Genomic DNA, 15,162 nt, shown 5'->3' with positions numbered 1-15,162 from the left:
GCTGCAGCAGCCAGCAGCAGCCGCGCCAACGCCTAGCTGCCAGCAGCAAGCAGCTGCAGCAGCCGAACACAGTGATTTTGTGCACCGGCCGTCTCCCTTGTCTTATAAAAGGGAAAGGGTGGACCTTGGCAGGGAGAGACCGAACAGAGCATTATTCGGTCAGCTCAATCCACTCCAACTCCTTAGAATACACACCAAAGATTTTTGGCACCCGTCACTCTCTCGATCGTTTGTAACCCGCTACTGCAAACCAATGCGAGTTACACGAGCATCGACAAGCTGGACGTAGGGACCTTCTGCCCGAACCAGTATAATCATTGTGCTTCTTCGGACACCATCTGGGCCAAACGTGTAAAACATGAGAATCACTGGCCGGTGCTAAAAAAACACTGATACATGGCTTTCAATCTAATTCATGTTTTGCCACACTTTCTACGTACAGGTGATTCTTTTTTAAATAAAAAAAAGTTGTACATAGAAAGGAGTGTACACAACACTTTGCAAACGCCTTCCTGGGCTAGCTAGGCATCGAGTGTATGCCACACTTTGTGAGATGTTGCTAAGTGTGGTATATATATACTCCTATATCCTCTATAAATTAAATCTTTATTAGGACCATCAGGATGGCATCACCATATATGATAATGTTTTGTAGTGACATCACGCTTTCTATGAATTGAATCCTCAAGGAAGAAAATGTTAGCTGGGAAAAATATGCAGCATCGATCAAGAGACTTGTTGTTGTCTAACAGTTTACCTGAAAGGAATGTCTCCTGGAAGATAAAAGTTCCTTTGAAAATTAAGATTTTCTTGTGGTACTTAAAGAAAAGAGTAATTCTCACAGGAGATAATCTGGCCAAGAGAAATTGGAAAGGGGGTAAAAAGTGTTGTTTCTGCAATACTGATGAAACCATCCAACATTTTTTCTTTGAATGTCATGTTGCTAAGTTTGTGTGGAATGCCGTGTTTTATACTTTTGGCATTGTTCCTCCTAAAAGTATTGCAAACCTCTTGGAGTCTTGGATTAGGGGTTTACTCTTCACAGCTTAAAAAACTCTTGCTTGTAGGAACATTGGCTTTATGCTGGCCTTATGGTTAAACTGGAATGATGTGTTCCAACGTTCGCATCCTAACTCGTATTTGCACTTCAGGGGGATCTATTGGGCAAGATACTGGTCGCAGCTATCTAAAGAGGAAGAGATGAATCAAATCAAGAGTAACTGTCAACGCCTGGAAGGAGTTATCCTGGAGCTATTCAACAAAAATGGCTGGAACTTCAGACGCATGATAGAGTTATAGTCTTTCCTTGCTTTTGTTTGAGGCAAACCAGGGTCTGTTATTATTTTTCAGTGTGTTGAGCTTAAGCTCTGCAGTCTGTGCTGCATCTACTTCTTTTTGGCGGTAGTCACTCTCCTGTGAGTGATCAAAGCCGAAACATTTCCTTTTTCTAAGAAAAAGGAAACCCTCTCTCTATGTTGTACACTGCCACCGGCCCTCTCTCCCTTGTCTTATAAAAGGGAAAGGATGGACCTTGGCAGGGAGAGACCAGACAAGAATTATTCAGTCGGCTGGATCCACTCCAACTCCTTAGAATACACACACTAGAGACTTGGGGCACCCGTCCCTCCCTCGACTGTTTGTAACCCCTTACTACAAATTAGTGCGAGATACATGAGCAGCACGAGCTGGATGTAGCGACATTCTGCCTGAACCAGTATAATTCTTGTGTCTTCTTCACAAACCATCCGGGTCAAACGTGTAAGACACGAGAATCACTAGTTGGTGCTAAAGAAATACTGAAACATGATTTTCAATTTTGCCACATTTTCTACGTACAGGTGGTTCTTTTTTTAAAAAAAATGTACCTAGAAAGGAGTGTACACAACACTTGCAAACGCCTTCCTGGGCTAGCTAGGCATCGAGTGTATATGCCACACTTTGTGAGATTTTAAATTAAATCTTTATTAGGACCATCATGATGGCATCACCATATATGACAATGTTTTGTAGTGACGTCACGCTTTCTACGAATTGAATCCTCAAGGAAGAAGATGTTAGCTAGGAAAAATATGCAGCATCGATCGAGATGATGAAAGTGTGCTATATACTATGTGACAAATGCCGCTCAGATTCGTGCCAGAATCCACCACACTAGATGGAAGGGAGCTTGTGCATGCAGCCCATCGTGCATGTCTCAGCTGAGAAGAGTGCACATATCTTGTTTTCATGGTTTGATGAAAAATAGGCGTGTTGTGGGGGAACCTCTTGATCTTCATGAGGCACTTAAAAAGTTAGCTATGACCAGTACAGGTCACATTTCATAAAAAGAACAAGACACTTAGGCCATGTTTAGTTCCCAAAAAAATTTCTACAGTAATCATCACATCGAATTTTCGGACACATGCATGGAGTATTAAATGCAGTTAAAAATAATTAATTATATAGTTTAGCTATAAACGACGAGACGAATCTTTTAAACCTAATTAGTCTATAATTAGACATTAACTTCCATATATAGCAGTCGATTATCAGCAAGCTTGGATAAGAGTCGATCTGTGTGCCATATATAGCAGTATCTTGCAAAGTGTTGCATACACTCTCTCTGTGTGCAAAGTGTACCACACATTGTATATGTATTTTGCAAGGGATATTTTTTATTGCTGAAATAGATTGACATCTATCTGATCGCAGGACCACCTGAATGCGAGAAGTTTATATTTTTACCATCCCAAACGATAGGTTTCACATAATTGCCATTATGAAGATGGAATTTCTGGAGATGAGGTCAACGGCGTCACCTCGGTTCTCTCTCTTTCTGTTTGTGCGATCTGGAATTTCTGGAGGCCGGCCTGCGGAGATCACATCACACGGCCTGAAGCTCGAGAAATTCAGAGACTCTCGGCTCGGTGCTGACAATGCAAGGATATTCTTTATGGGGTTCAGATAAGCAAGTTTATCTCATTTCAGAGTTGAATATGATCTAGAAGTTTGGACAAGTGCTTTTACAACTAACATTCTTGATGGATTGTAATTTGGAATTGTCGATGGGTAAGCTTTTTGATGTGATGTCCATACGTTAAACTGTAGACCAAGCTCATGTGGAATGGAATTTCTGCTTTATTTGCCTGTTTGAATTTGCTTCAACGACATGATAGTGCAGTGCTTACTCATTCAATTCAGTGCAGAACACAAACCTCATCATCTCTGTGTTCCATCTTGTGTTCTTATTATGCTTTTCCAACGACATGATTGGAGCTGGAAAAACTTGTCCGGCAGACAACCAGAGGAGAGAGACCCAAAAAAGTCCGATCTCGCCCGGAGAGAGACCGTAAGGCCCAACTAGCGAACAGAATCTCGGTACCAGGCCCACCGTCTTGCGCCAAGAAGAACGGGCCGAATTCGGAGGGGTGGTGATGCAAATGGTGTGGGGTGCTGTCGCTAGCGCCGGTGATGCAAATGGTGTGGGCTGCTGTCGCTAGCAAAGAAGCCGATGGGCCTTTTTTTCTTTCTTTTATATTCTTACACTTTTTATTATTTTCTTGGGTGAAAAATAATTTCTTCTCCTTTTTTATAACGAACCGTGAAAAAAAAAAGAAAAAAGCCCAAAGCTACCATGGGAGGATTTTCATCCTGGATACTTTGGTTGGTTCGTCCGTTGGACCATTCCTGGAACTGGAGCTCTTCATCACGGCGTCGAGAAATTCTGGATGCCAGCCGACCGTTCCTGTGCTGCCGTTGGCTTGGTCCCCGTATCTGTCATCGAGTTATCGGTTGGACGCATCATCACAATTCACAAGCCTCGCCCCCACAAACCCATTTGCCAGCCTCTCCAATCCAATCTTCAAAAACAAAGCTGTTTTCCTTTCCTGTTTCCTCGCAAAGTAAGTTTCAATTTTAAAAAAACAAAAGTTTCAAAACGGGAGGTAAACAAACAATTTGAGCAGTAGTTCTCATCACATCAGCTGTAAAACCCACTGAAGAAATGCTCAGATGGCTGGCAGTAGACTGAACCTGCGTTCCATCGTCCAACAGGCACTTCACCTGCTCAGTGATCACCTCACCCCCCCCCCCCCCCCCCCCTGTAAGCTATGATTGCATTCAACAAGGCCTGGATGCAGAGACATCTCACAAACTCCTTTGGATGCATTGCACTGGTACAACGACATGTTGCGTCAGCCTGCTGCAGTTCTTGACCAGCCTGGTCATCTGGTATCCAATGATATCCCCTCTTCTGTCTTCTCACACAACATTCTGTTCCCTGCTCACCACTCAGGAACACACAGTGCAGCTTCAGGCCTCCAGCAGCAACTGCTGCAAGAATCACACTCACTGCAGTACAAACCCTTTTTTTTTAATTTCACATGGCATTCTGGCACCAGAAGGTTACTGCCGCTTCAGTATGCAGGATTCAGCAGGCTTGCACATGCTGCTGCTGAGTTCAGGCCAGATGACTGTACAAGGAGAACACTAGCATGACCAACAGCTAATCATCAGTGCTAGGCTGCTAGCAGCCAGCTCTCCTGATGCTGTGGTTCATCATCTTCCATTCTGCGGCTAACAAGGGAGAGCAGATGCAGATGCAGCTGGAGCTTGCACAAATGGCGACCCGGAAGTGGAGCCAGCTCACCGGACCACGGCACCGCGACATAGCGAAACCAACGAGTCTCCCTCCAGGAGGGCACCATGGAGGGAGGCCATCAACATTGGTCCCAACAAACTCCATCGACGCCAATTTATTTGGCAGCGAGGAGCAACCATGGCTGGCCTACAGGGGCGCCAGCCTGTGCATCTCAGGATAGCATGTGAGGTGTTGCTGTATTGGAAGGATGCCCCCACAGGGTGATGGGATGTACAAGGTGACTGGATCATGAAACTCATGATGTGTTTATTTTATTTTACCACCAAATCTAACAACTGTATGAAGCAACTCTCCGGACTCAGCCGACTCAACCCCCTACCACAAAATTTTTTCTTACGGATTGAATGAAGAAATTTAACTGTACAAGCAAATCAACAGCTCGATGCCGATCAATCACCCGCCGGGCTTGCTCCTCAAGAAGGCGATGAGGAATGTATTCTGAGCCTTGAAGCTGATTGTAGGAACGGTGAATGGCCCCTTGACGACACGCCTGGCTTGAAAGAATTTGGAGGAAAAGCTAGCTGTCTCTGAATTGTACAAGGACTGAAACAGGGCAAGGATGAACACTTTGTACTCTATGCATTTATGCTACAGCGGCGGCATGGTAGCTAGGGAGGGCAGAGCAGATGGAGGAATTTGAAGGTGTAGTCCGGAGATCTAAGCAAGGCTCAGGAAGTACCAGCTTGGAGTATCCAGAAACATTGGAGCAAGACCAGGAGGTAAAATTGGCCGAATCGGCTAGGGAAAAATTGATATTGGAGAGGCATATTTCGGTGAATGGGTCGCCAGTGATTCCTGACAAAACGCCGGCGACCGAGATTTTTGTTCCAGTCATGTTCTTCAGGGTAATTCGATTAATCAGTGGGAGTGCAGCTGGATCAAAATGGTCATCTGGGTGACTTGACCAGGAACCGGTGAATGCAATGGCAACACTAACATCTTCCATTTGGACGTCTGAAATTACGGTATCTCTTATATAGCCACCGCGGCCTTGTGCAGTCTTGAAGAAGATGCCTTTGGATGAATCGTGGATTCGGAGGTGGTCGGCATGAATATCCGAGATCCCGCCAGACATCTCGCTCCCAAATGCAAGTGCAGCACCCAACGGGGATTGCAGATTCACTCTTCTAATGTGAATGTCTGAAGTTGGCCTTCCGAAAGTAATGCCATAATTGTCCCACCCACTTTTTAATGAGATGGCATCATGGCTAACGCTGATGTTGCTATCTTCGATGCACATATTTGAGCTTGAATCTACAGAAACAACAGCGGAGAAATGAGTGAAGAAATTTAAGCCATGGTTCTACGGCACATCACCCTAGGTAATGAGTAGAACTATGAAACATAGAACATGTCACCATAGCCAGTTAACCACTCTTGATGTTTCCATCATGGATAGCATCAATCTTGCTTCCAAATAAAATTAGTTGGAACTTATTATCTCCTCAAACAATAACTAAATACGCATAATTGCAACTGAAACTGGGCAGTGAATCATGTCTTAATTGTGACAATAATCTATAAGCACAGATAAAAACTAGTATGCACATCCAACCAAAAGCTAACAGATGATACATGTACTTGGATTCACTATAAGGTAAGGAATGCATGGTGATCAAATCCAGTATTACCTGGAACGATTCCATGATTAAGTGGAGCATCCGATAAAGTCTGAATTGTGATATTATTGAGCACTACATTGCTGGTGGAAAAATAACAATAGCATGTCAGTAATAGTTTTTGGCAATTTGTACACCTCTAAACATTAAACAGAAAGGTGCAGAGCAAATTATACATTTGCAAATGGTGTTAGCAACTTAGCATACCTGCAATACACTGGATGTATACTCCATGCAGGGGAATTTAAGAATGTTATATTTGAAATAACAATTTGTTCAGAATACACTAACTCCACAAGATGAGGACGGCTATAGTTCAACTTATTTGAGCGAAACCAGTTCCACCATGTGGAACCCTGGCCATCAATAATTCCATTATTCCCTGTAACAAGTGTATTTTAAGTAGACTAAAAACACAACAGCAGTTAAAACCTGGATGTCTCAGAAGATTGTATTTACCAGTTATTACAACATCAATTAGATTCTGCCCATTTATTAAGCTACGATGACTCGGACCTGGAAGATCCATTCCCCGTCCATATGATGGCAAAGGTTCCGCAACAGGCCATTGTGAAACCTCCTGTAGTGGAAAGATAAGTGGATACAGTTAACTCAGATATTTCTTTTACAGTAAGTAGATCATCAATTTTCGTAACTATAAGATAGGAACCGAATGCGCACAAAGATGGGTCCTTTTAACTGCTTAAAGATTGCATCGCCTGAAAAAGATATCAGACTGCTGATTCTGAACATTTCAAAGATCAGGAGGATGCAATGGAACAAAAACTAAAATGCCATCACCACGTAGAAAACTATATAATATATATTACAGACAAACAATCCCAATCAGACCAGTACAACTACAACCAATTGAGGTAAGATTACAGAAAGCAGCTTGACTTCAAAACAATGCAAATGTTATTTGTCTTTCCTTAGCTACTGCCCTCACATCGATAGCTACGTGTCACCATCCAATACTCCTGTCGAAAAGGTATAGCTGCAAAGTGGCATGTCGCTACTCTAGTGTTTACTGCACTAGCAATGACCCCTAAAGAATATGGAATGGCGTAGTACTCCCTTCTTGGATATATGCATGACCAAAATAAGTGCGTTACTCACGAGAAAAATGTTTCCCAGATCAAAATGTAGACATAGGAGCATCGCATACGACAATGAAAAATGTTAAAATCACTCCAGCAGGACGTCTTCCACCAACCATATCCAAACAAACAAATGATGACATGAGCTGGCCACTAGTGCTATTCCGAGTCGCTAGCAACCCTCAATGCAAATGCAATCGAAAACGACAGGTAAACCAGAACTCATGCAACAATACCCCATCTATTGAGCCTATGTGCATCTCCATCAAGTAGGTGAATTGATGGCCAAACCAACATGCTAAACACCTACTGCCGACGTGAAACAGAAATAGTAGGTGTCTTACAGTAATCTATGGAATTGAAGTCCACTCCATCCATCCAACCAATGGCATCGCAAAATGCTCATGCTGAATAAAAGATAATAGGCGATTCAGCCAAAATACGGTGGACAACCTGTGTGCCGACGATGACGGCGCCACTCTCCAGGAAGAGGGTGAGGTGGCTGGTGAGATTGAAGCTGCCGGTGAGCCACAATCCCTTGGGCACGTACAGCTGCGCGCCACCCTTGTCGGCGAAGGACCGCACGTAGAAGACGGCGTTCTGGAAGGGCACCGTGTTGAGGGTGACGCCGTCGCCGATGGCCCCGAACTCGGTGATCGTCACGCTGTGCGGCCGCGGAGGCGCGCTCCGGCCGCGCCGCGCGCACCGCGGCTCCGCCTCCGCCCGGGCGACGACGAGGACCCCCACCGCCACCGCCAACGCCAGAGCCACCTGCAGCCAACCCAGCAGCACGAGCACAGCGACCAGTCAATTCAGTACTCAGCGCCACCACTGTTCCCATGAATCCAGCACGAAAGCTCCACACTCATGTTTCGAAAAAAAAAAGAAAGCTCCACACTCACGGATCAACCAAACAAACGAAACGAGCGAGAACAGCGCGCCCAGTCGCAAGATCTCACGGGGGGCCGCGGAACAGGAAGATCCGGATTTGGGGGGAGGCGAAACAGAGCAAATCGAGAGCCGCGCATCCCCCCACAGCTCCTCGCAGCACCAAAAACCAATCCCAAGCAACCCGTTTCACCGGCGGCCCGCGGCGAGCAAGAAAAGAGGCTCCTTTGCGCGAGGGGGGGGGGGGGCAACCCACCGAGAATTCAACGAGACAGTGATCAGACATACTTACTAGCCTCGCCATGAGTTCCCCCCCTTTGCGGCGGAAGGGGGGAGCGCGGAGCGGCGAATCAGGGCGGAAGGGTTGGGGAAGACGAAGCTCCGGCACGCGCTGGAGGAGGGGGGGGGGGCGAGGAATTCGCCTGGGATTGGAGGAAAGAGGAGTTGGCGCAGGAGAGAGAGAGAGGGGGAGGAGAGAGAGAGAACGAGTAGAGAGAGAGGGGTGATGAGAAGCTTAAGAGCAGGGGAGGTTTTTGCTGTGCTTAGGTTACAGCTTGGCTCATGAAAGGGCCCTCCCATGTCCTACCACCATAATATTTGTACATTTCTAGTTCTAGCGCTATAGCTTACCAAAATAAGTTTGAGGATAATAATATGTTGTCGGTTGTAGTGTAATATGGTTTTACATGTATAGATTATAGTGAGGCATGATGTGGTGGTTTTCATGGAGTCGAGTTGAGTTGCGCAACCGTGTTGATATTCAAATCCAATCGTTTGTTGTTTGAGTCAAGTTCGAGAGGAGTTGTACATTCGTATTGGTCGATGGTGGTGGTGTTGTTGGTTGTTGTGGTGCCCAGTTTCAACGTTGTTTTCTTTTTTAATATAGCCGGCTGGTTTTCTGTCTGATTCGCTTTTTAAAAAAAGAAACATTCTTCTTTTTGCACAATGTATATGTTGTTCACATTTTTCTTTTGTCGTGTGTTGATTGGAAAATAAATAAATGAAGAGAAATGGCATATACAGCACAAGTGAGAATGGAAATATGATCATAGTAGTTTATAAGAACACTACGACCTTTAAGGTACACAAATCTTCCCCCAAACTCCGGTGTTCACGTAATGACACTAGGGTTCACTAGAGATTTTCCTTGAGAAATGACAACCTTATTATCTTCATTTCAAAGGACAAGAAAAAAAAGGAACAATCCCCAAGTAAGTGGTGGCAAAGAGGCAGGACACACGGTGGGTAAGGAGCACGGCCCAACACAGGAGGACTTCACAATACATGTTTTGTATCCTGCCATGTGACTCAATACGGCTGCGCATCGGCCGGCCCGGCCGCACGGCTCGCCGGACGATCACGCATCCTCGAGGTGCCCTTCATCATTGGCCGCCGCCGCCGCCGGTGAGCCGCTGAGTTGGACGGAGCACGCATGTGAGACACAACTGGATCCCCCGGAAGGTTGTGCTGAGTTGTGTGTGTTCCCAGGGATCCTCCTGTCTGTTTTGGATGCTGGCCAGTCTTTGAAATAATGCCATGTGCTGTGTCTTGCCTGCGCAGCTGAGTGAGTCCAGGGCTAGCGAAGCGAGCCCAATCATTTTGTGCGCCGCCGCGCCGGCTGACCGGCCGGCCACGTTCCCCGGTGGGCCGGCGGCGGAGCAGCAGGGCTATGACGGGCCGGCCGGACAACCGGCCCAACAGCAAATAAGCCCCATTATCATTCCCTCTTCCTCTGCTTCCTCTGTGGCTGTGGCTACCTGCCCGCCTCTGCTTCTTCCCCGCCTCCGACGAAATGGCGGGGAGTCCGGTGCGCGCGTGCACGTGTGCCAACCGGACTCCGGACTCCGGTTGGCGAGGGGTTCCGATGGAGGGAGTTGGATTGGAGCCGCGCCCCGGCGGTTAATCCGGAGCGATCCGTGTCGGGGTTGGCTTGGGTCTCCTCCGGCGGGGAGACTCCAGGCCGACTCCGACTGCGACACAGCCCTCCCGCCGGGCGTTCAGACGCCAAGTAGTAGCAGGCAATCTTGTCCGGCCAGCCAGTTGCATTTTAAATGGAGGTGCTCTAGGTCTCGTCTCCGCCCCCTCCCACGACTGACCGATCGATCGATCGCCGCCGTCCTGCCGTCCTCCCTCCTGCGCACGGCGTGGGGTTCCTCATTTTCCAACCGGATCGTTCAATCTTCTGGGTTTGTTTGCCGGCGTCATGACCAAGGCGGCAAAGGCGGACGAGCAGCCGCCGGGCGAGGCGGCCATGGTGGATGAGCAGAAGCCGAAACAGCGGGGCGAGGCAGCGGCGAGGTACCCGGTGGCGGAAGTCTCCGAGGCCGTCGCCTTCATCGTGGAGGTCAAGGCGATGCTCGAGGAGGCTCCGCGCGTCCGGGACGAGCTCCTCGACCTCCTCGTCGGATTCGGAGAGGGCCGCGGCGACGCGCACGCCGTCAGGTCCCGCGCGGCGGGGGTCCTCCGGGAGCACCCCGACGTGCTCGTCCGGTTCACCGCCTTCCTCGGCGGGGCGAAGGCTCCCGCCATCCCCGCGGAAGGCCTCGCCGCGACGAGGCCGCGGCGGAGCAGCACGCGCCGCAGGAACGGAAGCGGCGGCCGGTGCCGGCCCGTGCCGGCGGAGGAGGGGCCAGACGTGGCGGGCGGAGCGGCCGGCGCCGGCACGAGCGACGGCCCCCGGCTCCGGGAAGGCCTCGCGTTCCTGGACCGGGTGGAGGAAGAAGCGGGCTACGAGATCTTGCGCAAGTTCGTCGCCGTGCTGCTCGCCGAGGACATGTACGCCGACGAGGTCTACGCCCGCGTCAGGGACGTGTTCGGCCCGGCGCACGACGGCCTGCTCCAGGATTTCGCCGCCATGTTCCTCCCGGGGCAGGAGGAGTGGGAGGCGCACCAAGCGCGTCGCCTGGCGCCGCGGCAGCGCAGCCCCGACGACGCCGACCACCGGCGAGGCGCCATATGCGGCGGTGAGAGCTCGGGCGCCGGGGCCGCTGCGCGGAGCGAGGTCGATCGTGACGTCGCGTGCAGAGCAGTCAAGAAGAAACGGCACGCCGACGATGGCGACCACCGGGGACACGCGCTCCGCGTCGGCGAAAGCTCCGGCGGCGCACGGGACGATGGCCACGGCCACGACGACGACTACGCCCCGCGGTGCAGGACCAAGAAGCCCCGCGCCGACGACGAAAGCCACCGCCCCCACGCCATAAGCCACGGCGAGCCCTCGGTCCTCGACGCCGGCGTCCACGTGAACGGCGACAAGAAGAAGCCACGCCGGCGCGCGCCGAACGGCGGCGAGGGCTCCAGCGCCGCGGCGGCGGAGCCGATCCCCGGGGACGACAACTTGGTCCGCCAGTTCCGGGAGCTGTGGGTGTTCAACACCCACTACTCGACGCTGGTGGACACGATGGCGCGCGCGGAGGAGCTGCTGCTCGGAGCCACCGCCGCCGGCGGCTTCCCCGCTTCGGTGGAGGAGCTGTTCCCTCGCCGCGAGAGCCGGGAGTTCCTCAAGAGCTACTACGCCGGCCACTGGGGCATCATGCGGGCGGCGCTGGAGCGCGGCGAGACCACCCGCCCGGCGCTCGAGGCGGTGCTGGAGAGCCTGACCCGGAAGGAGGAGGAGGCCGTCGCCGAGGCGGTGAGGCAGCGGCGGCAGCAGGACGCGGCGCGTGTCGCCGAGGGGCTCGGCGGGCTCGTCATCGACAGGGTGCACCGCGAGGTGCGCCGGCGGCAGGACGCCGGCGGTGGCGGCGCGTCTGGGCAGCATGCCAGCGCGCGTGTCCCCGGCGGTGGCAGCAACCGTGGCATGAATCGGACACGACATGATGCTCAGGAAAGTCTGTTGTAGTAACTTGCTAATACGTATCCATTTTAGTATGCGTTTTCTTTTCTTTTCTTTTTTGCTACATTGTTTATTATTTTAGCGTATTGTCTTGTGAAAGTTATTCATTTTAAGAGAAGAGAATGCACGTCTGGAAAAGAAAATGTACAAACACTAATATGAAATTCCACTAGTTCAGATTCAAACAAGAGCCAAAAATACAATTGATCCTAGCTGAAAATATACAAACACCAATATAAAGAGATGTATATTGCACATATCTTTATATTTACAGGAATATAAGCTAAATCAAATAGGAGGTGTTTTTATAATATAATAAATGATTTCCGAAACTCTTTTGTATGGATTGGTCACCGTAGACCTCGAAATTTGCCATTTTTAAGAGTATGATCAAGGAATTTGCCTTCATGCTTCAATGTCATTCTTTCTTCACTATATTTCTGCTCTCCTTTTTTGCCCGAAAGAAGACGAGCTATAAGACAGAAATGGCCTCGACCAAAACTGACACACATAACACCACCCAAGATTAACGAACACATGATAAAACAACACTATGCCTTGAAATGTGAAGATCACTAGTTCAACATTTATTTTTCACGACCGTGCCTTAGCACGTTTTTCATTAAGAGGGAGAAGAGAGAGGTTCTGTACAAAGAGTCAGCCCTATTACATGCTTATCATTTGGCGACCGTGAAAACTACAAACAGCAGCTACAAACACATTAAGGTGCCTAAAGCGAGCTAGAAGCCATGAGATCGCTTCCTCCTCCAGACTTGCCAAGAGCTCCGGCACAGTCTTGGACTTGGAATCAAACGTTCTTCTATTGCGCTCGTTCTAGAGCATCCAAGAGGTGAGGATAACCAAGGAGTCGAAACACATCCGCTCAGCTTTAGCTATACTCTTGCGAGCTGTCGTCCACTAGTCGGCGAGATCAAGACATTGACCATTTGGTGCAAGTTCGTGCCAATTCAGCATAAATAGCATCCTATACCAGATTTCTCTAGCGAAACAGCAATTAATTAGCAAATGTGTGATTGTTTCCGACTCCTCTGGGCGCAAAGTGCACACGAGTCATCATCATGTAGATTGTGCCTCTTTCTTCTCTCGGCCGTCCAGCAACGGTCATGCAAAACGAGCCAAATGAAGAATTTGCATTTCCCTGGCGCACGTGTTTTCCTCAGACACCGGGCTCCATAGATTTCCGTTTGCCCAATGAAGAAAGCTCTGTATGCAGAAGTAGTAGAAAAACAATGATCAGCCGTCCATTTCCAAATGAACTTATCAGGCGTATCTGACTGTAGGTGCACATTTCTAGTTGCCTCCCATATCATGAGGAAATCCAAAATAACCTGCACAGTTAGGGCCCCGGAGATATCCTGTACCCAGGCGTCATTAGCGAGCCCTTGAGCGACCGTTCTCCCTTTCCTTATTCTAGGTCCAATCGAACTGAACAAACAAGGAACTAGATCTTGAATACCTTTGCCCTGCATCCACTTCTCCAGCCAGAATAGTGCCTTCTGCCCATTGCCAATTTCCACAGACATAGTAGCATAGATGATTGGAATTAAATGGTGGCTGAACCTTCCATGGAATTGGTTAAATCCATTATACTAACATGAAAAATCACATTTGTCCTTTTGATGATCAAAAAATATTTCGGGCTTCATCTACTATCCCGAGCTATTCCCATTCACGGTACATTAGCTAGTGAGGTCTTTTATTTTTGTTGCTTCACATACTAGTCATAGTGCCGTATAATACCATACAGAATTTGAACTTAAACTCAACTTGTATGGGAAGAAATGCGAAAGCCAAATCTCAGTAGTGGATTTAGATTGTATTAATCGAAATGGTTCGGAGAAGTCAATTGAGCCAAACTTTAATTTTTTTTAGAGAACTATATACAAATGGACAAAGTAGATTGTTCAGGGTAGTAACCTAGGCTCATTTCCCTTCTTTTTTTTTTTGAACATTCACTCTCTATCCGCACAATTTAGTCTCTGAGTATCGTTTGTTTGGGTTTTTGCTTATCTTCGGGTTCTCTATACCTAGTTCAGCAAGATGGGGGAGATTTGCCATTTCTACATGGTGAGATATGGTGGCGTGGGCACGGCTCAAAAATTGGGTCAGGTACACGGATTTTGAACTTTCATTCTCCAAGGAAAGCAGTTTACCCTAAAATTCAACTGTCCATCACTTGTATCTTTTCTCAAGTTTTGACCGAAAATAGATGACATCTGACGTGTTTGTGCTAGTGGTGAATAAAAGTAAACTGAAATTCCGGTCTGCAGTTGGCAAAAAATCTGACGAGCAATCGAATTGGTGACGACGACGATGGAGGTCAGAGGTAGTGGCACCTCGAATTGGGATCAAGAAAATCCTTTTTCTTCAATCGATGTGGTCGAGATCAAGGGTTTTTCTTTCTTTCCCCGTCCCATGCTCGTTGGAGCTCCAAGTGGCTCCGACTCCGAGTACGAGTAGGTCTTGGGCTCTTGGCCCTGGCCGGGCTACATGTCATTGATTTGGTTGGTCGAGAAGTGTTGGGGAACCTAATATAAGCCTTGAACTTTAGGGTTGGGCTTGGGCCGAGAACACGTCAGCCCGTGTTCAGACCCAAGAAAGAAGAGAAGGAGAACCAAAATCGATTTGGGTTGTAGTTTGATTTTGTAAAAACCGTCCAATTTGACACTATTTTAGACAAGCCGTCGATCATTATCATAAAAATGAGAGCTTACACGTGAGCGAGCACGTGTTAACCCACATCTAAAGATACAAACAACCGACATGTCATTTGCCCAAAATAATACCAATCCGGTAGTCCCGGTACGTGCTTACCACATGTCCAGGATTAAGCACACGTACCGTTATACAAAAGATACAACACCAATGAACCATAAAGAGTAATTTTAGTCATAAAAAGAGTACAACATTAGGGATTATAAGTCATGACAAGGATAGTTCAAATCTGAAATTAAAAGTTCCAATTGGCTCACGATTGACATAAAAGAGATAGGAAACTAAAATTTAGTGTTTCAACATGCTCTCACATACGCAACGGATAAATCGATAAAAGCATAACAA

General features: G+C 48.2%; 1 protein-coding gene across 1 annotated transcript; it reads right to left on the bottom strand.

The window, feature by feature from the left end:
• Nucleotides 1–4,848: 4,848 nt before the first annotated feature.
• Nucleotides 4,849–8,743, bottom strand: LOC120666436 (probable polygalacturonase). The gene is made up of 6 exons (XM_039946278.1): nt 8,539–8,743; nt 7,812–8,129; nt 6,718–6,838; nt 6,466–6,640; nt 6,271–6,341; nt 4,849–5,893 (listed from the first exon to the last, which is right to left on the bottom strand). Exons 1-6 carry the CDS (start codon nt 8,548–8,550, stop codon nt 5,223–5,225), a joined length of 1,368 nt encoding a protein of 455 aa, XP_039802212.1. The 5' UTR covers nt 8,551–8,743; the 3' UTR covers nt 4,849–5,222.
• Nucleotides 8,744–15,162: the final 6,419 nt, after the last annotated feature.

Source organism: Panicum virgatum, chromosome 3N, assembly GCF_016808335.1.
Source record: "Panicum virgatum strain AP13 chromosome 3N, P.virgatum_v5, whole genome shotgun sequence".
In the NCBI taxonomy this organism is placed as follows: Eukaryota; Viridiplantae; Streptophyta; class Magnoliopsida; order Poales; family Poaceae; genus Panicum; species Panicum virgatum.
Note: the sequence above shows the minus strand (reverse complement) of the source record. Positions and strands in the feature narration are given on the sequence as shown.

What these genes read in the sequence shown, in the direction of transcription:
- LOC120666436 (XM_039946278.1), bottom strand. An exon ending in AATTGATGTTGTAATAACTG is followed by an intron (nt 6,641 to 6,717) that starts GTAAATACAATC and finishes CACTTGTTACAG; the next exon opens with GGAATAATGGAATTATTGAT. An exon ending in ATACATCCAGTGTATTGCAG is followed by an intron (nt 6,342 to 6,465) that starts GTATGCTAAGTT and finishes TTTTTCCACCAG; the next exon opens with CAATGTAGTGCTCAATAATA.